At 35.6% G+C, this 25,362-nt stretch overlaps 1 protein-coding gene across 1 annotated transcript; it reads right to left on the bottom strand.

Moving 5' to 3' along the window:
• Nucleotides 1-22,689: 22,689 nt before the first annotated feature.
• Nucleotides 22,690-24,723, bottom strand: LOC148163153 (protein fantom-like). Its single transcript, XM_088027376.1, has 2 exons — nucleotides 24,637-24,723; nucleotides 22,690-22,841 (listed from the first exon to the last, which is right to left on the bottom strand). Exons 1-2 carry the CDS (start codon nucleotides 24,719-24,721, stop codon nucleotides 22,690-22,692), a joined length of 237 nt encoding a protein of 78 aa, XP_087883502.1. The 5' UTR covers nucleotides 24,722-24,723.
• Between the last annotated feature and the right edge of the window lie 639 nt (nucleotides 24,724-25,362).

Raw genomic sequence — 25,362 nt, forward strand, 5'->3', positions numbered from 1 at the left:
CAGTAGAAGCAACTATTGAATATCAGCTCTAACGTATATCTTCCAATATATATATTAAATTTACTTTCATGTAAATTTGTATTTATCCTTTATCAGTTGTTGTATATCGAAAAGACTTAAAAATACACACGTATACACAGACACAGATACACACACATATAGACATCTGAACCGCTTAACTAAGCTTAGCTGCGGTGTAGAATTTTGTTTCTAACGTTATCAGAAAGGTTTAATTTTTAAAATACCATCACTATGAAGTAGATTAAAAAACAAAACTGAAGTAGCTCTTTAAAATTTATCTTGAGGGGTGCCTGGCTGCCTTACTTGGAAGTACGTGCGACTCTTCATCTCAGGGTCATGAGTTTGAGCCCCACATTGGGGGTAGAGATTATTTATATAAATAAACTTAAACAAATTTATCTTGAGATAAAGATACTTATGATTCTTTTTATAAGGAACAGAGACAATTGTAAGTAGACACCTCTGTTTTCCACTAAGAGAATCACTCTCAGCTAACAGGCTGGGTAGCCCAGTGGAAGAGACCAGGCAGGGCTTGGAGAGACCTTGAAGAGTGTAGGCAAGTTACTTAATTCAGTTTTACTTTCATTGCCTGCAAAATGGGCATTTACATTACCTACATTTCCAGGTTGTTGTGAGAAATTTATAATAATGTATTAAAGAGTAGTTAGCACAGGGCCTGCTCGCTTATCGTCTATATTCAATAAATTGTAATAGCAATTGTTACTGGCAACAAAGTGATATGGTTTTCTAGCAATAGACTAATGCTCAGCTTAAAGAACTTCTTACCAACGCCTAGAGAAAGCTTATTTTTCTTTTATAACACATATGTATTTTTTGCAATCATCCATTGCTAATTCTTTAATAAATATTAGATATTCTGACACCCACTGCTTTGATATATAAGATCTCAAACAAGAGAATGAGAGAACACATGTAATCATGATTTACCTGTTATAAAGTTTATCATAGTTTTCCTTTAAAAGTTCCCGTTCCTTTTCTAAATCATTAATTCTATCCTGCAACTAAAATGAAAAGAAAATGACACATTAGGTGATTATCGAATAAAATCACATGGGGGTAAAATAACATGAGAGGAGGCTAAGATGTTTTAGTCTTGACTTCTAGATTGCAGCTGCTAACTAGTCAACTTTTACTGTCTGTATTTAATTTAGTATTGATTTTTTTCCAAGTTGTTAAGTAAACATGAAATTAATATTTCTGTTTTAATTTAGTAGAAACGTATGCATTGCTTTATGGTGACATGTGCCAAAACTCAATAAAGAATGTGTTAAAAGTTTGCTGTGAAGTCTGGGAAACATAGTATTTTTTACTTTCCCCCCTGATGAATTCCATCATTATATTCATTTTGTATTAATTTTCAATTGGCCCATAAAAAATAAAAGGATTAACTTTTCTTTTGGTTCGTGGTTCAAACAAATTGTGTCAATCACAATTCACTCTGAAGACAAAATTTCTTACGTTACCTGGAATTTACAAAGGTCCAGTAGCACATCTTCTAAATAAATGAATGAATAAATAAAATCGTATACCTTGTTTTATCCTAAAGAATATTTTTAGAAATAAACTCAGGATAAACATCATAGCTTTATGGCTAAAATGTAGCTTTATGTATTTATTCCTAGCATTCATGTTTAAGTTTTATTCACCAGTATATTTTGTAGTTACAACCTTTTCCCATGGGTCATTATTCTTAAAATTCATTTCCATGTTCATAATTCCCTTTTGATGCTAGTTTGAGACACAGTAAGGATTCTCTAAAGATCAGAACAGAATGTAGGCATCTTATTTCATTACCATGCTCTTTAAGAACAAGTTTAAAAGACGACAGAAAGAGACTGTGCTAGCTGGAAGGCACGAGTAACAACACTAATAGAGAGATGAGTTTCCAAACAACTTCCTAGAAAAGAAAGGAAATAATTTCACAGAACTGCTGAAGTTGCAGAACACAATATACTTCTCTTCAGAAACAGATGTGTATTCGTCTAACGTGGTCTTGGTATCTCAAATGGCTAATCGGATGTTAAGGCTGAGAAAGTTAGGTTCCACAGTAAGTTGCAAAATGTTGTGTGTTCTTTTTCCTCAAGAGTCAATCCTTTAGGTAAACAGTGGTTATCAGCACATTTGTAAATATTTTTAGGCACTGAGTTGGCATGAAGTTTAGGAACTTTTTTGGAATGTCTCTATTTTACTTTTTTGAAACAGTGACAGAGAAGTTTGAACGCAAGGAACGGCTAATAAATTTTTCGGAGCTTACCTCTTCTATTCTTCTTTCAGAAAATGTCATGGAATGTAACTGTTTCTCAAGACTGCAGCATTTTAAACGCTGCTCCTTGAGTTGCCTATTTAGTTCATCCCCATTTGCCATCAAGGCATCATGGCTGATCCGGAGACTTCTTTGCTTCTAAAAAACAAAAAGAAAATCTTTTTGAAATTAATTTTGGATTCTGCGTTAAATAAGTGATTACAATTTTATAAGTGAATTTACTTCTAAAGCACACATTATGCAATTCGTTCTTCACCTCACAATGTATATGTGCTACTTGTCCATGGAGACACTCTTGACCCAAGTGTATCATTAGGGGAAAAAAAATAAAGAGTTTTCTTAGCACAGAGTCACATAATGCAAACTTTTTGTCCTTTATTTTATTTCCTCCTAGTTTTTGACTGGTTCATTAGTGACCAGTGAGTAAATTAGTTTTAGCAATTTTTTTTTTCTTTCTGCTGTGGTTACAGTGGTTGGACATGCTGTCTAAAAATGCTGCCACATGGGTCAAAATAAATGTTGACCATAGATAATCAAACTTGAAAGGATTTGTCACCACAGCACATAAACAGCCTAACAGAAGGTTGTTTTAATACAATTAGGTTGAAATTTTCAATGCAGTAAAATAGTTACTGAAGTCTTCTTAATTTTTTACAACAGATTTTTATTTTCATTTATTTATTTTTAAGTAATCTCTATGCCCAACGTGGGGCCTGAACTCACCACTCTGACCCACCCAGCCAGACATCCCAATTTCTTAATTTTTAAAATGGCATTTATGAATATGTTTTGAATTCAAATGTATGTTCTTAAATGCCTCATGCTTTTTTTAATAGATAAAAAGATGATCATACTGAAGTCTTTTCACAGAGACCATACAACCATAACATGTAATGGCTCATCTGCTAATTAGTATCACTTATGTTCTACTGAAGTTCTCCAATCACTTAAAGGAAACATGGCTATCGAGTAACTTGAGTCCAATTTTTGTTAATCTTGGTATTATCATAGCACGCTATCTTTAACCAGCTTTTCCTGGGCTTCCTACCTCATTCATTGAAGCTGTTGGTCTGAACCTCTCAAATCTTTACCCAATATCAATCCCTCAGAGAGGAACCTGTGTCATGGCAGACACCTGACCTAACAAGGTCTTTGAACAAATACCTGGCAGCACTGTTAAATGGAAGCCAAAATGGTCAAAGTGACAAGAGAAGGTAAGCTCACTTTTTATTTCCTTTCCTAATTCCCCATGTTAGAAATGGCCCTCAGCTCCATGTTTTCTTAATCTCCCTCTTTTATCTCTAGGCAGACAGTGCTATTATCTCCATTCTCCAATTCCTCTTCTCTCTTTCATAAACTCTCACATTTATATGGAAGGCAGTTATTACTTCACATTTAATCGGGGGGGGGGACACTAACCAGAATACATTTTAAAAATATTTATCTAATTCAATAGTAAATTTAGGTTTCAGAAGACCCTATGCTTTCCATCAATTTACTGCTTTCCTTGTCTCAGTACTTCAAAGAAAGTACTGCTTAATATGAATTCTGCTCATCTGGAATGATTTGGAGTTCATTAATTCCAGAACTTATGTTAATTATGTAGTGCCAATAAATAGGCATCTTCTGATGGCACATTCCTGTGGGGCCACAGTCCTAAGGCAGCCAGGATGAAGAGTCCCAAGTATTGTCAACCTGAATGGTCAAGATTTAGAAAAGTACCCTGATAGTTGACATGATGGGTACTCAAATATTTTGTGATAATAGACAGTGACAAAACAAAACACATCAAAGAAACATTGAACAAAACCTGATTACTCGTATTTTTTTTTAAAAGATTTTATTTATTCATTGGACAGAGACAGAGACAGCGAGAGAGGGAACACAAGCAGAGGGAGTGGAGGAGGGAGAAGCAGGCTTCCTGCCAAGCAGGGAGCCCGATGTGGGGCTCGATCCCAGGACCCTGGGATCATGACCTGAGCGGAAGGCAGACGCTTAACGGCTGAGCCACCCAGGCGCCCCTGATTACTCGTATTTTTAACTTGATCTATCTTGGATATCTCATAAATGCTTATAACTGAAGATAGATGGAAAGACATCTAACCCTTCAGTGCTATGTGCCCATATGAATTCGGATAAAAGGAGTTAAAAATACATTTTCTTGGCATGAGATAATATATGATAAATATGTTTTATTTTGAGATGACACAGATATTTATGAAAAGTCCAGTTATTTCTTTAGTCATTAAGTTATAAATTACAAGTAATATATAAAGTGAAATCATACACATTTAAGAAAAAGAGCATCTTTAAAAATAACTTTTTAGTGTTACTACCATTCTATTTAAAAAATACAACTGAAACACTATCTTTGATAGTGTACCTATGTATACACTTTGTGTACACATAGATAACTTTGTATTTATGTATCACCATAATAAAATAAATGATCACAGTACCTCTTGAAGCTGAATAAATTTTCCTTCCATTACTGAAAGAGCATTGCTTTTCTCCACTAGTTGTTTATGAAGCTTAATCATTTCTACATTGTCCCGAATGTTTGACCTTCAACAGTGTATTTAAGAAAAAGAGAGACAGAGTAAAAAAAATGCAAGGCAAAAGAAAAAAATCTGTGGTTGAATCACAATTTTTCATTGAAACGTTACCTAGGTTTTTAGTTTACTATACACTTAGGGTAGATTTATTATTTAAAACAACCAATCATTGTTCTTTAACTTTTATACTCATAGACTCTCAGAGTTTGAAGGGAGACTCAAATGTGAGGACCTGTGTCACCTCTACCACAACTGATAATAAGCACTTAAAACCCTTTCACAGCATCCTGAAAGATGGTGCAAAAGGACATCAGTCCATAGCACAGCAATCCTCCCACCCCCCAAACTTCACACTTATTTTAAGGAGGACGATCACACTATTTTTCCCTAAGAGAAAGATATGAAAGCCACTCATCTTCCTACCACTCCCTTGAAACAAATGGTATCATAAGATTACCATTTATTGGAGTTTCCTCCTGGAGTTTCAACTTTTCAAAATATTTCCCAAAAAAGTGACTTAGCATTTTATACTAATAATGCCCAAAGCTGGCATTTAAATATGTTGCAGATGTGCCTTTAGCTGTAAGAGATCATTTAACGTCCACAGGGTATATAGAAACTCTATATGCTGCAATACTAGTTTGTATTTTTCCTACTGAGATTAAAGCAAATGTAGAATTTAACAGGAAGATCTTGTTAAAGGTTAATCATGGATCTAAATGAATACCCGTTTTCAAAAGACATTTACTTTCCCAAAAGAGAAAGGCTCCTTAATTTCATACGTTTTACATTCATAAGTATTTTAAAAATTGTGAAGCTCAGTTTTAGACTTCATTTCTTTAAAAAAATAAACCTAAACATTTTAAATTCAGAAACGTATTTCAGGATTTAAAGTAAGTAATTTTACTTCCAAAACTTATCTAGTATACACATATTGGAAAAATTGTCACAATGCCCTACTGGAACCAGAAAATGGACTACAAAGCTCACACATCTGTAAACCAGCTGAGGACTTGAAATACTTAATTTTCCTCTTTGATATTTGAAAGTTCATTGTATTTTGGCATCGGACAGTTAGTCGTCCTCACACAGAAGATAAACAAGTCCAAGAACCTGGATCTTACCCAGGATACAGTCTTAACACAATGTTAAAATAATTATGTGTCTAAAACACGTTATCTAGTAGTTCTGAGCACACATTCAGCAGTATACTCACTATTCCTCCCCACAGCATGCTCTTTACTCACTAAAAAAAATTACAGTATGAAGGGAAAATATATTTTACATAAGTCTAATAAAGAAGATATTCACTTTTTCATAATTAGTTGTCAAAATATAACTTAATCTGCTTTCCCCAGAATTACTTGGCTTGACCACTCAATGGTGACAGTTATTGACATGGAAGGACAGAATGCTATTCAAATAATTTCAAGTCTTTTCTTATATTTTCAGTTGTCTCTGACATTTTATTCTTCTTGTTTTTAAGTATTTTAATATTTTCAAGAAGATACATGTATATATATGCATATATATATATTTGGGTAATAATTACTTAATATATTAACAAAGAATTAAGCCCCAATAATCAATTCAGCCACACAGGGTCATAGAAATAAGAGGTTCTAATTTTGAATTTTCTTTGTTAGGCGAAGGCTGGTAAGCATCTTTCAAAAACTTTTCAGTGTGGTTTAACTGGTGGATGTTTTCCTGAATATTTTCCCAAACTCCTTGAAGATTAAACTTTTCAAAATGCCAACAAAAGTGACTTAGTATTTTATGCTAATAATGCACAACAGGTGGGTACAAATACAACTTCAGTAGCAGTTAGAGAACAACAAAAATAATGTGGTCCTTTAAATAAAAAGTCAGTTTGCTTGGGAGTACACCTAATCTGGGATAATGCAACACCTCTAAGTCTTTAATGATTATTTTCAAGTGTCTTCAGGAGCTTCATCTGTAAGAGTCATTATTATGATTTGGTATTTTTAAAAAAAGATTTGAGAGAGCGAGTGAGAGAGAAAGAGCACACAAGCGGGAGGGGCAAAGGGAGAGAGAATCTGAAGCAGACTCAGAGCTAAGCGTGGAGCCCGACGAAGGGCTCAGTCTCACAACCCTGAGATCACAACCTGAGCCAAAACCAAGAGCCACCCAGGTGCCCCTATAGTTAGATACTTTTAGAAGGTAATGGTGGGAAGGAAAGGATGGCCGGCTGTTCAGCTGAAAGTGCTGACATAAAAGATCAAAATCAACAAAGTGGTAAATGTGGTCTGGCCTTTAGGAAGGTGTACAATGGAAAATCGTCTCAAACCTGACAAACGACTCAACATTCTTCATAGATGAAATATGATAAAAAAAAATAAGGGTTGATTGAGAGGGAAAAGAGGGAAAGGAATGTCACAAAAAGCTGACAAAGAATGTGAGGATGATGGAGGCAAGAGGGGGCTAGAGTTGGTGCTTAGAGGCTTGTCCTAGACCTCTGTGCACTAGGAGGAGGGCCTCAGGTTGGTTTCCTTTTTTATAATTTTCTAAGCAGTGTTTTAAGTGACCACCAAATCATGCTTTCTTGCTCTCTTTCATGCACGGTGATGGGAACATCAAATTTTCAGGATGATGATGTTCTAACAGAAAGAACAATCCATGGTAAAAGCATTCAGATGAACTCTGACAGTCATGCAACAATTCATACATGCTGCATTACACATGGTGAAATGATCTGCAAACAGATATCAAGCAGTCTAATTATGTGCTTTGTAAAAATAAATTTCTCAAATTTTTCAACAAGGATTTTGCAAAAAACCTTGGACAAGTAAGTTGGAAAATGTGGTTTCTTTTCTTTTTCTTGTTTTTTTTTTTTATAGACATATTATTTAGAATTATGATCAAATCTTCTAAAACTATTGGAAGAGTTGTTGGCCCATCTCTAGATTAAAAACAAACTGAAATAAATTAGATTTTATGTTGAAAAAAGTAATCCAGTTCAACAACCTATGTGCCAAGTTTCCCTCATATAATTGGAAACAGTCAAGCAAAAAACTCTGAAAAAGGAATTTCTAATGGAAGCCTTGAAAACACTTGACTCCAGCTTTGCTACTGGGTGCCATAATAAATCCAGAAACTTAAAACCTCAGATACACAGGAGAAGGAAAAACTTTCAGTGGAGCTATGTAATGTATAGTCTAATATGAAATCTTGAGAAGCAAAAATCTTTCCTCCAGTGAAAGATTCTTATACTTCATTCCCCAGGCATATAACTCTCTCACACTACCCGCCTCCCCCAGTGCCCATCACCATTTTACTCTTTGTTCCAGTAGAGTTTATGAATGCTCAAGAAAGCCTTTTCATTTTTTGAGACAAAAATGTTATAATGTAGTATTCAACACCATTTAGAAGAGAAGACTGTAGAATACAGGAGCTAGGCTATGAGATTCTGGAAAGTAGTTGAGTGAAATATTTATGACAGAATGAAGAGGCTGTTTTTTTTTTTTAAGATTATTTATTTATTTATTTGACAGAGAGAGAGATACAGCGAGAGAGGGAACACAAGCAGGGAGAGTGGGAGAGGAAGCAGGCTTCCTGCTGAGCAGGGAGCCCGATGTGGGGCTCGATCCCAGGACCCTGGGACCATGACCTGAGCTCAAGGCAGATGCTTAACTGACTGAGCCACCCAGAAGCCCCCTTCCCTCCCCTTTTTTTAAGAGGCTCTCTTTGATTCATAGTTTTAGGCTGACTAAATTTGGGGGATAAGGTTGAAAACAACCTTAGGTTTAAAACACCTCTACAATTTTTTTTTAAACAGTGGCAGATATTCTGTAAGTGTATTGTTAAAAGCAATGTAGGTCATTCACAGCTTTTACTAGGGGTACACAGACAATAGTCACTAGCAAAGTAACACTACTGAGTAAGATTACAGAAGGTTGCTAGTAAATTAACTGGAATAAGTTTCACTAAGAGAGCTGAGAAAAGTTTATTTGAAAGGTAAAAGAGACAAACTGCTACCTTAGTTCATAGGTGAAAATACTGCTCCCTGATTTAAGATTGCATAAAGGAAAAAATTTGTCTGTGTATGTTTATTTGCCTCTGGATCATACCTTTCTTGTGGTGGTGGGTCAAAACAGAAATCAGAGCTCAATATTTTCTTACTCTCAATACCCACAAGGAATGGAGAGAAACAGTTTTGTCAAGCACTCTACATGCAAATAATCACTCTCTTAAGAAAATGGAGGAGGCACTCCCAAGGACTGGTTGGAGACAGGAAGAACTGAAATCCCGGCTGATTTTCTAAAAGGGATCATTCTGAGGATCAAGTTTAATGGATTCCAGCTAGTAGTGGGAATCTGAGAATTACATTCAATATATCAAAAAGCCCAATGGGAAATGTAGGTTTACTAGTAATTAAGTTGCCAAAGTGAAAGTTTTGTATTGTTTTTATTTTTTGATAAAATTGTACCAAGTCCGTTCAATGACGCAGGTTACTTCACAATTATCAGAAGCAACAACTGGCATAATATAGTTCTTTGATGAATAAAAGGGAAAAAAAAACCCTATAAGTTGATTAAATTAATAAATACCCCTTACTTAGTAGATAAAAATCTTTCAGAAACACAAGGAACGAAAGTGTGCTATTTACAAGGTAGGGAGCCACTTACCCGTTTTAGTCTCTTTACTTTACAGCTGAGGTAGCTAACCGAGGCTTAGTGAAGTAAAGAATTTGACCAGAGTCCTTAGTTGAGGGAGCCGCCAGTCAAATCCAATCCTAAGAGATTACTTCTTCCCGTTCTTCTAGGCTGTCTCCTTCCTTGGAGATATTCCTAGTTCTAGCTGTCTCTCCACTCTCAAGTATGCACTAATTCACTAGTTACTATAAATTGTGGTCATTTCTGTGGTTCATATTAAGTGCTGAGAAAACACATCAATCTGCTATCCCAGAAAAATCTTAGATATTATAATAATAATGATGATGATAATAAATAATAATAATAAAAAAACACAGGGATACTTTCCACGGGGGCAAATTCTAAGGGTTTCAAAACAACAGCAAAAGCTTGGTGGATATATTTTTAAAAAATGACAGATCACCTGCCTGTGTAATAATAATGTGTGCATGGTTATCCTTGGCCCCAGTTACCCTTCCATCCAAGGACCAGATGTGCCCTCTAAATTAGGGGGCTGGGCAATCAGACAAATACAAATTGAGGGGCATTCTGCAAACAACTATCAACGGGCTGGAAATGGGGAACCACTCTGGAATAAAAGAAACCTAAAAGACATGACAATTAAATACATGACCCCTAATTGGATACTAGATCAAAACCAAGCTAAACAAACCAAAACTAGCTATTGAAAAAACAAAACAAAACAAAACAACCAGCTATAAGGGATACAATTGGGAAATTTGAATATGGACTGTGCGTTAGATGATGCTACTGTATTGTCAAGTGTCTTCAGTATGACAGCTATACAGTGGTTATGCAGGAGGATGTCTTTGTTCCTAGAAGACACAGAGAACGAAATGATACATGTGTCTAACTCTCAGATGGGGGCGTGGGAGGGGGAGAGGGAGGGCAGGAAGGAGAGAGGGTGGGAGAGGAGAGCAAAGTGCTCATGCATGTGCGTGCAGAAGGCAGAACAGGTTTCTGTCATTCACAAAAACACAAAGACATAAAATGTATGTGAGTGTTCACGTGACTATTCCTACAACTTTTCTGTAGGTGTGCGGTTTTTCAAAATAAAAATCTGGGGAAGAACTTAAGAGTATCAGGAAGTAACCCTGTGTGTGCCCAGAAGGGAAAGATGGGAGCCCCCAGAGCCAAGCTGTTTCTTACACTGCATGGCTGCAAAAGGATTCTCTAAGATATGACAGTCTGCTGTCAACCAAAGGGAAGAGGGCCAGTCAGAGTGTCTGGAACATTTATAGGTTAAATTTCCTCCACTGGGATATGATGGAACTTACATGATTTTTAATTAAGAAGGTAAACACCCTAACATTTACTAAAAAAACCACTTAGTACAAACTAGTTACACATTTGGTAAGAGTATAAATACTTTTGGAGTTGAAAAAGCTAATAAAAGGTAAAATCATTCTGATTTTAATGTTCATGTACATGTGTTCACTGGTTACTGCTTTGCATTTAATTTAAGACGGCCTTTTTAATAAGCAGAAAATGTGCATTTTTATATTGTTTAAATTTTAATATGGATTTTTGTTCAAAACAACACAGACATTCAGGCTACTTGTAAATGATACAAGATTTTTTGCTAATGAGGCATTATGTAGAACATATGCAAAAATCACAACTCAGTCTTCCAAAATAGACCACAATAACAGGAAAAAACATGATTTTAATAAAAAAGAACAGCACTGGGCTTTTACTTCAAAGCAATTAAGGGCTTTGGATAACCAAAAGTTTATGTCAAGTTGATGCCAAACCAAACTGGTCTATTAAACACATACTATGAAGAGTTTCTGTAATATTCTATGAAAAGGCTCTTTGCCATAAATATCAAGCACCGCACTCTGAAGATTACGACTATGTTAGGTTCATGTTTGAGAACAAGGAGCCCAACATCCTGATCAGACTTCTAGAATTTCAAATTTGAAATAATGTATCCGTGAAAGAGAAGTTTAAATATGTTTTCCATTTTGTGACTTTTCTTTACAGTAAATTATACCAAGTTTTATATTCTCTCCAACCTTTTTTTCAACAGTTTTCCATTAGTCTCAAAAAATTGTTGTTACACATAAAATTTTGAGCTATGTGTAAACATACAAGAAAAAAAAGACTTAAAGACCTTTATTGGAAGTCATTTCTTCAGTTTTCAACAACTGTATTTCAAGGAACAATGTGCTATTTACTAAAGGTACCTTTCCTTTCTAAGCAAATAACGTGATTTTCAATATTATAAAATCATTGAGGTAGGATACAAATTGGTTTATTTCTTTGGCCTCTTCGATAAAAGCTCCTTTACCTATAAAACTCATTTTGTCTTACTTCTAATTCCTGATGTGGCAAAAGACACTGTTATCAAGTGAATAATATAGTTCCCTAAGGAGGGCCTTAGTTGAGTTTTTAAGGTGAACTCGTCTAGGTGTATATGTTGGTGTCTCTTGTTGACAATAGTTATAGGAGAAACCATGCAAGCCTATCACTCCATTTCTTCTGCTGTTCTAGTCCTGGATGGAAGGACTTTTGGATCTGTCTTTTAATGAACACTGAACACTTCAGTTCCTAGACGATCATATCCCTTTGGAAGAGGCAATGGCCAACACAGTGTCCATCTTACTCTTTGGGAATTCAAGAAATGTAACAGAGGAAGTAGTCTCTGATAACCTAGTACTCAGCTGTTGAGTAAAGGTGATAGAGGTGGACTCTAAGCTTGGGCTTGGTCTAAGCATAGAATTTTTATATTTAGATAACTTAAATATGGCTGTTAGCAATTTATTAAGATCACATTCAGTGTTGGGGTCTGGTCCTTTAGCACTGTTCCTCATAAGGAATCATGCCTTGGTTTTCCAAGAAGACCAAGTCTAATCAGTTCTTCTTCCTAGAGGAACAGAGATAACTCCTAGGTATTCAAGCTGGTTCAAAGCCAGGATTCAAACTGTATCACCTAATATAATTCTCAAAAATACTCAGGTTTCTTTTGCCCTGCCCTTAGAAGGGCATATAAATATCACTAAATATACAGAATTTTATTATGTAATTTAACTTTATATATTATCAGAGATAATACTAATCTTTTGAATCTTTGAAATATAAAGCCTCTTATATATTTTCAGCCCACTTTATTGTTTTTAAAATAAGTCTCATATGATGCATCCTTTCCTAGTTTTTTCAAATATTACCATGGCAGGTTAGTTTGTTAAAGGAGGATTAAACTCTGAATCCAAGATGAGAAACTAGAAAATCATATTGGTTTTTCTAAAGGAGAACCTAGCCACATAAGCATCAGATCATATACACTGGAGAGGGAAAAACAGATAGAGGACCGAGGTCTGGTTTAAAAAACATTGAGAAATAAGAGACACAAGAGATGTCAAATGCAATGTGTAGACCTCATGTGAATTCCATTTCAAACAAACAGGGGAGACACGTTCAGGAAGTTTGAATGTAGACTGGTTGTTAGAGGGTATCAAGGAATTGCCGTTAATTTTTTCATGTGCGATAATGGCATGGTGTTATGTTTAAAAAAATTGCCGATCAGAGATATATACTGGAGTATTCCTAGGAGAGATGACATCTTATCTGGCTGGGGTTAATTAACTGAAGAAAATAAAGGTGAAGGGACAGGTGAAGTAAGACTGGGCACATGTTACTGATTGTTTAAGCTAAGTGCTGGGTACCTGGCAATTTAATGCACCACTCCCTCCACTTCTGGGTATCCTTGGTCCAAGAAAACAAACAGAAAGGCAAGAAAAGGAAACAAAGGGAAAGAAAAAAGGAAGGAAGGGGAGAATGACTCAAGGAAGAATATAGTAAGAAGATAAAGTCTTGTTGGAAACACAGTGTGGAAGTACAAAACAGGGGAAAGGCATTAGGAACCAAAAATGACAGAGGAGGATGCGAAAGAAAATACAGTTCATTATAAAATATCCAAAATGAAGAGGCAGCAAGGAGACTGCTGAAGGGTCCCACTGGACTCCACAATAATCAACGGAATTTGAAGCAAATTTTGAATGTTAGGAGAGGTAACAAACATCTTTTTGGGACTCAAAAAACTGGTACCATGTTATGGAATTTTTTTAACTTTGAAAAAAATTATATGAGGCTGGACTTATTCACAAGATGTGTCAACAGCAGGGTCCTTGTCACGCATATTTCCCTTGGTAGGTGCAACCAAATGGCATCAGAACTTCCTGCAGTTATGGTAAGTGCAACAAATGGACAAATGAGTGGGGGAAACAAGATGAGGCAGAGTAGGTTAGGGAAAAATGCCCTTCCACTCGAGCTGTTGAGAGCAGTTAGTAGGTCTAGAGTAGGCTTATATGAAGAATGTTAAGTGAAAACATGATTTTTAAAATAGGCTAGACTTATCCTTCTATGGCACATGATAAAGTATTTTAAACTAATTTTGACCTTATCAAAGTGATATTTCTGTTTTAACATACCTTTGATCTGTAGCCTGCTGTTCTCGAAGCTGAAGAAGAGATAACTCAATTTCATTTTCTTTTCTCCTCAACTGAGTTTTCAGGATCTCAGCCAAGTGCTCTAACTCTTCAATCTGGCCTCTCTGCGACTGAATAACATTTTCTCTGAAATAAAGAACCTTTACAAGAATTTGTAGTTTGAGGAAAAACCTGCAATATTCAAGATCAGTAAAAAGAAAGTTCTTCATAATAAAGAGCAAGCTAAAAATTTTAGCTTAAGTGCCTCTGCATATAGTGAATAGATTAAATGGGATGATTTAGAAATGCATATGGAATAATTCAAAATACTCCTTTTTATACAATAATGTCCTAGACGATAACCTGGACTTCGGTTCAATTCAATTCAATTCAGTATTTATTGGTTACCTACTACGTACTCCACAATCTGCGCATCTTCAGATAATTTACACGCTTTTGTTCTTTCCTATGTACATCTGCCTAGATCACTCAATTTAACATTTCAGAGAGAGAGAGCAAGAATTTGCAAAACATAACAGCTTTTTTTTTGCACGTATTTATTTATCTCTACCATGTTTGGCAGCATCCCAGGGTAATAAGCCTCAGGAAACTCCTATGAACCCTGTTTTTTCAGCTGATTAGCAGGTAACAAGATTAGGTTTAGTCTTTTGCTTTTATTCCTTTGCAGGCTAGTCATTGCTGTAACTGGTATTTAAAATATTCAAAAGAAGTAATTTGAAGCCCATATTATTCTTAAGCAACTGTCTAAAGTGTGATGCTATTTCATGTTTTCTTTCCTCATTCAGAATTGTTACTTTTTGATGATCCAGGTGAAGGCCTGTAGGAAAGGTGGAACCTTATCTTCATTTGTGTGACTCACAGACACTGAAACCATAAGGCTTTGATTAACTGGGAAAGTAAGCTAAATGTGGCAGAAGTAACCATAGTATGATGAAGAATGCAGTACCGTAGAATCACAGTGAAACAAAATCTGAAATCCATATGTATTTGATAACTCCAAACTTTTAAGCCACTCCCTCCAGTTTTTTTTTTTAACCGCAAAAAGGCTAATTAATTCAGGATCTAAAAAAAAAATTACCTGTAATTTTTCTGAGAATGGAAATGTTGCCTCTAAAGCTTATACTATTCTAAATGACTGGGCTTTATGCCATTCCTTTGGGGGGAAAATTATAATATAGAGGACTATTCTATAAACCCCTCCACTGATGTAGTTGGTTAAGTTGTTCATTTTCCTCATTTTATTGGAAACATGTTATATAATATCTGTTCTTACCCCATAGATCTAGATGTATTTAGTGGAGCAAATTATTTGTACATAAACCAATTGTGTTTAAAATAAAGAAAAGGGAGGGATCAAAAAAGACATGATCAATAAACAAAGTTCTAAAATGACCACAAAAAGAATACATACAAATTTCTTATTTCTCCTCTGGCTTCCTCAAGTAAACGGTTGCCATATTTTGTAAGCATTGGTTGTAGAGTTTCTGCTACATCGACATCTTGGAATCTAATACCTAAAAGTCAATCAGTAAGATTATAAAAGTGAAGTTGGGAAAGAAGGGCTCTTGATTTGCTATCATGAAGAAATTTGCAATATAAGAAAATTTCTTAAGTACTGAGAGATGTGCTTTATAGTACAGAGATCAGAAATCCATTGCCAAAGGGACTACCATTGGCATTAAATGTACATAGCAGCAGGTATTGCAAATTAAACAAACTCTACCATGGAAACCAAATTACTAGAAATATTTTGATTCAACTTATATTTAGGACAACTAAATTCATTTTTTTTTTAAGATTTTATTTATTTGACAGAGAGAGACATAGCGAGAGCAGGAACACAAGCAGGGGGAGTGGGAGAGGGAGAAGCAGGCCTCCCGCAGAGCAGGGAGCCCGATGCAGGACTCGATCCCAGGATCCTGGGAGCATGACCTGAGCCGAAGGCAAATGCTTAACAACTGAGCCACCCAGGCGCCCCTAAATTCATTTCTGAAAGAACTAAAGTCAGGGCTTTACAATATAAGCTAAAGTAGTATGAAGGAAAAAGATTTCAAAATCTTGACTTTTTTTTTTGGTATTTTTGATATAGATTTTTAAAAAAAATTTTAAGTAGTTATTCACATTCCTTGACCTTATATATTGAACCTTGTCTTCATCTGTGTGACTCACAGATACGTTTAAGTCAAAATGTTTCCTGTACTTTCGTTTATTCCATCTCAATAAGAAAATACATATTTAAACAGAGGTAATTCAAAAAGGGATCACCGATGAGATTCCTTTAAATAAAACATTTTGCTGCTGCCCTTAGAATATTTTTCTTGTAAAAATAGATACATTTTTACAAGTCTGGTCCCATTGTTAAAAATGAGACATAATTTTAGTTATATGACTACTTTACACTTACAAAATAAATTACTAGAGCTTAAAGTAGATAAAATTATGACAAATAATTCAGATTTGTCATGGAGCATAGTCTCAGATATAAGGTACAGATAAAATTCACTCTTTTAAGAAAGTTTATTTTTAATTAGAATGGAACTATTATTTGCTATTTCCAAAATTTTCAACATCTATTGTTGTAGTCCAGACGAAAGACCAGAAAACTGCCTAAAACCATTAAAATAGTTGATTGTGTTAAAATTTGCCAATTTTGGCCGTAATGCTAATTCTTAAGCTTTTCCTACATAAATCATGGAAAAACTAAACATCACTAGAAAAATTAAAAAAAAAACTACTTATCCTTAAAATAATCTTTTTTTAAAGATTTTCTTTCTTTTCTCTTTCTTTCTTTTCTTTCTTTCTCTCTCTCTCCCTCCCTCCCTCCCTCCCTCCTTCCCTCCCTCCCTCCTTCCTTCCTTCCACAGAGAGAGAGAGAGTGAGAGAGGGAACACAAGCAGGAGGCAGTGGGAGAGGGAGAAGCAGGCCTCCCGCCGAGCAGGGAGCCCGATGTGGGGCTCGATCCCAGGACCCTGGGACCATGACCTGAGCCGAAGGCAGATGCTTAACGACTGAGCCACCCAGGCGCTCCATCCTTAAAATAATCTTAAAATTTATTGTGTACCAGTGGTTTGTCAATGGTTACATTTTAAGGCATACACAGCTTATAAGAATCTTTGTTCTACTGGTTCCTCACAATAAGGATTGTTTCTATATTACAACAATCACACCTTAAACCAGTACTTTCCATTCCTTCTCTTGACCAGGAACATATAGAAAAATGGAATATGTGTACCGCAGCTTGGGGGCAAGGCTGCCTGTAGCCAGGGAGAGTCTAGTGTTCTCACCTAGCCATGCTACTCTGTGATACTTCTGACAAGTATGGCGTAAGTCCCAGGCTCAAAGGTGGTCTTGAAGAGGCTATTAAGATTACTAAGGTATCAACCCTGATGATGGTGCCTCAAGTTTATTCAGAAAGATAATGGTTGAGAAAACATTCATCACTATCGAGTGCTTTGTGCAGTTTCTACATCTTGGACTCTGTACCAGACAGCGAAAACGGTCTGAATTACTAAGAGTGTATAAACACAAGGAGAAATTTAAACTTTCTAGTCACATTTTAAAGACTGTGCTGCTCTGTGGCTCCTTTTTTTTTTTTTTCCCTATGGAAGAAACTTCCACCAGACTCTTCTATTTAAACAGCAATTCATAGCAGATTAGTTTGCCACGTTAATCTACAATTTGGGCATTGCTTCTTTATTTAGTATCAAAGACCTTACAGACCTTAGAGATCATCTTGCCCTGCTTCAGTTACAGATGACCAAACTAAGGTTGAGAGAGGGTAACTGACTTTTGGAAGGTAAAATACACTACCATGGAGTTGCTATCTTTTGACCTTTTTTCTCATCTGGTGTTATAACTCCATTTTACAGATGGGAAAAATGAGGCTCTGAGAGGTCAAGTGCTCTCTTCCAAGTAGAAAGTTAATTAGCAGCACAGTATATTTCCTAACTTATAATGTGCTATGATTGCTTTGGTTATATCAAAGTCTACTGCCAGTCTCACAAGCTAGGTGTAGCTGAGCCCTTTCATTCTGCAGCTGCCTCCTGCCTATATGGAGGCCTTACTGAGTTCAAGGGAACTTTGCCTAGGGAAGAGATAGTGTCCACATTTTGGCTTGGAGAAAAGAACAGAAGAAAATTTTCTCCTTTTCTGTTTATATGGCATTTTTTGTCCTCCTTGATGAATTGAAAGTTTTACATGATTTTTTGTGTCCCTCAAAATGTTTGGTCTTTATGTGAAGCATGTTCCAAACGAAGATCAATTGCAGCTACAATTTTAATTCCTTCCCTAGGAGTTGAAATTTAAAAAATGTTACTTAAAATATTTATTGACTTTTCACCTCATTGTAAATAAAGTTTGTCCATGGGTGGGGAGAGTTGGGAATTTTTATTAGAAATATTTAGGTTCTTCCTATTTTAAGTTTCATCTATGCAACTGAACTGCTTTGTGTGGGTAGGTTTTAGGTGATTCATTCTCAAAATGAGGAAAGTGATTGACCTATGATCATTTTTGGAGATGGAGGAGACTTTTATGGTCCCTTGCATAAATCCTTGTATTTTACATGGAAGGAGCAAGTTCAGAATGATTAGATGACTTGTCCAAGGTCACCAGATAGTAAGTAGAGGAGCAAGAACACAATTTTTTAAACCCTTGTTATGTGCACGTTGCGTTGTCATGCTACCTCCATACGATGAGAGATTTAAACAATTCTGCAAATTTTAAAAGAGGTCTTTTGACAAAGAAATTGTGATCATTCAAAACAGAAAGTGTGATCATAAATAAGCAAACTAGCTGGTTTCCCCATTTGCTTGAGTCAGTGTGATTTCTGTGTGCAATACAGAAAACCAATTCAAACTAAACTATTTTATACAGTTTCACACACGTCTCTCATATCAGGATAAATAATTATATTCAGTGTTTTACTCAACAAATAGTTTTCATGTTATTATTAACATTTTATCAAAACGCAAGTCATAAAACTATTTTCCTATTTCTAAAGGTACTTAAAAACCTGAGAAATACAGAAATACTGTGTGTGTGCATGCATGTTAAAACAGCCTACTAAAAGACTTACATTTAGGATTTAATATAAGCTTATTTTACCTTTCCTGGGGCATTCTTGTACGCCTGCATTTTCATGCACTTTTCTACGCCCAGTATTAACACGAGATTGCACATAATTGTATGGTGTTTGCCTGTAATCCTGGATTTGAAGTTGCTGTTTGGCTGAAATGAGTCTGTTTTTGAGGACTTCATTCTGTCTTTCAAGCTCATGAACTTTATCTTGTAGCTGCTCCATCATTTCTTCCATTTCCACATCTCGTCCCAGCCGCTTGGGGCCGCCACTAACCCGCTCATATCTTTTCTTGTCATTAACTAGCCGTATTAACTTGGTGGCCATTCTAGGGAAATAATAAAAAGATGAAAAGGAATGTGAGAAGTCAGCATAAAATGCATTCTGTTGAAAGGAACATAATCACTGTGAGGACTTCAGTGCAGAACCTGAATAATAAATTTCAGGTTTTGATGTAACTATTACTGCCTGTGAAGAATCCTTTGATGATAATTGAAACCACTGGGCAACAATCTGCTTTATAGCACTGACAAATAACAGTTTCCTAAGGCTTATCATTTAAGGTTAGTAAAGAGAGGACACATATTTACTCCATATGTTCCTCAAATGCAATTTTTAACGCATGACCTTATGTAGGAATGCTGTATGCACTTAAATGCAGCTACAGATTGTGGATGTGGTGGGTTATAGATGTGAGCCACAGTAAGTTACAACTTTTGAAAAGTGTGTTAAGACTATGCAGCATGTAGGTGATATGTTTTAGGTGAACTGTTTTCAGGTTCTCTAAGATTAAGACATGTTACAAATACAAAAATGTTAGGATGCATAGGTACACACAGATAAAGAGCCCAACGAAAAATTCAGAGAAACCAAAACTTGCCACTAAATGTTGCTTAGTGCCCAAGAAACATTCATGTTTAATGGTAGAAAATACTGAGATGCAGAAAGTATTATTTTACTGCTACCTTTAAATTTAGACATAAGTTGTGCTTTTGACATCTTAGGAGTTTATACCTTTCATTCTTTTAAGTTTTGATAAAAACTGGTTAGACAGAACAAAAGACAGAAAGGGCACATGGGGGTGATGTAATATACACGTACGGAAAACATGCCTGACAGTGAATGGAAAAATCTTGGCAGGACAAGAAAGAAAAGGTGGCTTTGATGAGAGACACAAGTTCAAGACTTTACAAAATTGGTCGCACATCTTCAATAGCTGATTCTAGTTTACAGTGAATCTATTTTTATAAAGAGCCAGACGGAGATTGAAAATAAAAACTCACTTCATTTTTCTTTAAACGGGGTTTGCTTTATTTTAGCATGGTTATGGACAGAAGCTTTTACTTAAGAGAACAAAAGTGAAATAAAAAAATGCTTAATAGCTTTGGGATGTCATAGAACAACCTTTTTTTGCCCTAAGCAGAGTCTTCTGTAAAAGCAGTAGTAATACATGTCTATCTACACTTCTGGCTACTCGGCCTACAGCATGTGGCATCAGGGAGAGCTACGCATAACATAATCAGTTAAGATTGTTTTCTCTTTCCCTTGAGGCAAATCCATTAAACATGCTTTATAAGGGATATAGAATAATAAAAACCAAGATCCAAGAGTACCACAAACACCCTAGTAAAATAATCAATGGATTAGTTCCTTTTCCACCGAATCCAGAGGATGATATATCATTGGGAAATTTGGGCAGGTATCATAAGCCCAGCAGAGCCACACATTCTATCTAGCCCTTTAATGAGTTTAGGATCCTTTGCCCCGCCCAATGGCTTAGCCATAGAAATATGGTTGCCATCTAACTGAGATGTCAACCTAAGTATCTGAATCTTTTGTTTCAGAGAGACTATCACGGAGATAGAGATCACACTCAAAAGACACAGGTATAATATTAAAAAAAAAAAGACAACATATGGAGAATAATAAATGACCCAAATTTTTAAGGAAAGAAAAGTACATTAGTAGAGTGGTTTTAAATTCCTTCAAGGATGTTCAAGTAAACTTTCTGTCAAGAAACAAGATTGCATGTTTGTCCAGTAAAAGCAGTAATTTTCATTTGTTTGATGTTATTTTGTGGTATTAACGCATTGTATGTGATCTGGTAAAGTTTGAGTACTTACTTAAAAAGGTGGTTTATCCAATCTACATTTATGCTAATGTGATACTAATTACATCTTAAGGATAAGTTTAAAAGCAGTTCTGGGGCATCTGGCTGGCTCAGTTGGTAGAGCATGCGACTCTTGATCTCGGGGTTGTAAGTTTGAAACCCCATATTGGGTGTGACGATTACTTAAAAATTAAAAAAAAAAAATAAGAGCAGTTCTACATGTGCCTCTAGGTAGTGTCCATGGTGTGAAATTCAGAAGGATTTTAGAGCTTTGGGTCAGAGTGGTCATTGGATCACTGCTCTCAAGGCTAAGTAAAATAACATCGCAGGAGGTTAAATGGCTTGAACATAATACCACAGGCCAGTGGCAGAGAAATAATAGAACACATGCATACAGCTTGACTCCTAGCCGAGTCCTTTTTTCATTAAGCTACATGGCTCATTATTAGGTTGTTTTATATTTTCTGGCTAGGACAAATTACTAATGAGGTCAAGGTTGTGAATTCAATTATTTTAGTGACCAATTAGGCTTACAAAGGAAAAAAAATTGCTCAGTGGTCACAGAGTTCATTCCTCATTCTGATAGGACACGTGTGTGTTACTGGTCAGAAAAGGAATCAGGCAAGTGAGTCACATGTCTTGAAAAAAGACATTACCATGACTCAAAAACGAACTCAAAGTAAAAGCGCCATACACAGTAGGTCAGTGGGTCATTAAAACAAAGTCCACAGAGTAGAACCTGAACTAGAATCACCCCTTTAGGATGCATTCTAAGCAGAATCCTCCCAACCCCCTGCCCCCCATCTTCTTTCTTCCACAGCTGTCTCACCTTTTCATTTTACCTAGAACATGAATATGAATACAGGCCTGTGGAAGCTTACAAATGGGAATGTGCTTTTTTGTTTTTAATGCCACACATTCAGAAGATAGTCAGTGTTTCTTGAACAAGAAGGTATGAAAGAATATCTACTCTTAAGAAGTTATCCCAGCAAAAATTTTTTGCACACAAATCAAGTGACAATGTTTCTTCAGAAACAGTAGACACTCTTTGAAATCGAGATTCTAGACTCATCCAAGCAAGTTAAACATGTTCCAGCTATTGAAGTGATGTTCTCATTAGTAAACCCCAAATCTTAGGGAACATGCATTCTAACAAATTAGGATAGCTAATTACTTTTTTGAACTTTCATTTTAAACCAAGGCACTTAAAAAACAGATGCTTTGGTCATTTGCTTATTAAACTATAAATATTAAACCATAAGTTATTTATAGATATGATATACTTGTGGCACTCTTTGCTATTAGCTCTTTCTTTCAAATAGCAACTTAAGACATAATAAACACTCATCATCTTTTTGGTTTATTATTCTAGTTTTTAAGATCTTCCATTTTTAAAAATTGTATTTATTTACAACCTGCCTTGTTCCAAAAAAGATTCCAGGTGGAGTTTTCAATTAAGTTTATAAAAAAGCATATCATCCAAACTTTACAGAGTCAGGAGAAAAAGCTAAAAGCTTTTTATCACAACCTTTTAATTTTATCCTCTTGCTTGCGGGCATGCTGTTTAAGCAAAATGTTCTCATCATGCAAACGCAAAAATCTGTCTTCCAGTTCCTCACGACTGATACGTGACACTGCCTGGCGAGACTTCATTGTCCGTGTTGTTGAAGTTTCTGTAAAAATGCCAAGGTAATTAATAGTGGGATTACTTAAAATAGTCTCTAAAAATGATAACTGTTGATATTAATATAATCTCCGATGCACTCATCTTTTTTCCTTTGTGACCCACTATTAAAATTGTTTTAGAAAATATTACAGTGTTGTTTACATCACCAATCACAGGGGAGAATAATAATCCTTGCTATTAAAAGTTTACAAGTAATATTAAGGATTTGAACAATAACGGTATCCATTCAAAATGGTATTTAGGTAACCATTCTTTAAGAATGTAAGATGGAACCCTGATTCAATAAGACTTTTCAACTTACATGCTCAATGTTGAAAAAAACAAAAGTCAGATTATCTAAAAGTATTTTTTTTTTTTTTTTTACAGAGGCAAGAGTTATAATTTGGTGAACATAGGATATTTTTCAGAGCTATGTATGGGTTTTGGGTTCTAGAAAATAAACTGTAATTTGCAAGTACAAACAACAAACCTTCAAAAATCATTTATAAGCTATCTTATGTATTATTATTATTTTTTTAAGATTTATTTGACAGAGAGAGAGATAGCAAGAGCAGGAACACAAGCAGGGGGAGTGGGAGAGGGAGAAGCAGGCTTCCCGCCGAGCAGGGAGCCCGATATGGGACTCAGAACCCTGGGATCATGACCTGAGCTGAAGGCAGAAGCTTAAGGACTGAGCCACCCAGGCGCTCTAACTTATGTATTTTTAAAGAACTTTTATGCCTTTTAACATGTGTATATGATTTTTCACATATGCTTAAATTTAGTATTTCCCATATCACTGGCTAATTTGCATTAATCATCCAAAAGAAACAAAGAGCAAGTGGACAAAGGTTAAAGCCCCTATGGCGGGTTACTGAGGACAAGAACTGAACTTAAGGTAGCAAATTCCAATAAATAGCTTTGCATAAGTGACATTTATTTGTATTTGAATACCTAGTACTCCACCAAAGATCTAAAGCAAAGCTTATACATACTTTTTACTTTCAAAAATAAAACCTGTATAGTCAAATTTATCCTTTTCAACGAACAATGCATTGACCACCTTTCTGTGGTAGTTCAAGGTGGCCACTCGAATTGTTCTAATTAACAGGGGTATGAAGACACCTTAGTGGAATATATTTGATATCACAGCAGTCTCAATGACAAATGCAGTAGCATGAGAGCAGAGCTGACACGTAAACAACAAACAAAAACACAACTCTACACTCTGAATTGTTCCTCAAAGCAGTGTTTTTCATTCTCAATTTGAAAGTGACTTTTTAGCTCTAGGGCAACCACTAAGTGATAAAAGGATAAAGGAAACCTTTAATGTATAGTAATTTGATAAAACAAAGTCAGTATCACTTGGATAAACAAACCATTTTGAGATACTCTACTTGAAAGGCAAAATTTTTTAAATATGGCATTTCCCCCCATATAAAATTTAAACATAAAGAAACATTTTAATGGTGAATGTGATTTAAACCAGGCAATTCGGTTTGGAGGCTTGATACTCTCTGTGTAGTTTCCACTGATGTGTGGAATTTTAAAAAGATGATTTATAACAATTCTTTATCAGAACAGAGGGGGATTTTACATTTTCTATGAGCTGTTGATAATTGATGCACGCAGTAAAATACCATATGTTGTTCTAAACTCTCCGTGTTCCTGTTTAGTCCAATCAAGAGCTATATAGTTACTTAAATGGCTTCGTTTGTAAGGATATCAGAAATATTTTAAATTAAAAGAAAAGAAGTTACTGATCAAAGTTCATAACGATAATAAATAACAGCTGGCCATACCTTGTAACCCTCCCATTCCAGAGAGATTTAGACCTGTATCTTTCACAGGCAGGTCTCCTGCCGTCTCATCAGTGGGACGAGACATGGCCTATCTGTGGAGAAAAGAAAATTCAAATAAGATCTTTCCAATGTATAATATTAACTATGCAATGGAATGGACCAAATAAAATGAATAAAGCATTATGACTTTAACGGACATCTATTGTCCAGATGTGCTGCTTGAAGAAGGTGAAAGCTTCTATTTTAAAAACAATACTACATTCAATCAGTGTTCCTTTCAACAGTATATTTCCTATAGTTTGCTTAGGAAATGAGGTAAGAATATCATTCTTCCTTCTCTCTTTTTATTTCTTGATCTGAACAAAAACAATTCCCCCAAATTTAAGAAATACTTCCTCTCTGTCCCCCACCCCCTTCCCTGCCCCCCAAAGCAAGCAGGTATCTTGGAAAAAACCTAGTCGGAAAACTTGATTCAAACGGTTGTTCTATTATTTACTAGCTGGTCGAGTCACCTAATCTCGCTGAGTTTCATTTCCTTAATTTTATTTTATTATTTTTTTAAAAGTCATTTTACTTTGTTTTATATATATGTATATATATAAACATTTTATTTATTTGTCAGAGAAAGAGAGGGAGCACAAGCAGGTGGAATGGCAGGTAGAGGGAGAGGCAGGCTCCCCGCGGAGCAGGGAGCCCGATGTGGGACTCGATCCCAGGACCCTGAGA

Source organism: Eumetopias jubatus, unplaced genomic scaffold, assembly GCF_037043125.1.
Source record: "Eumetopias jubatus isolate StellerSeaLion01/CBP00866 unplaced genomic scaffold, mEumJub1_p1.0 scaffold_10, whole genome shotgun sequence".
NCBI classification, from domain to species: Eukaryota; Metazoa; Chordata; class Mammalia; order Carnivora; family Otariidae; genus Eumetopias; species Eumetopias jubatus.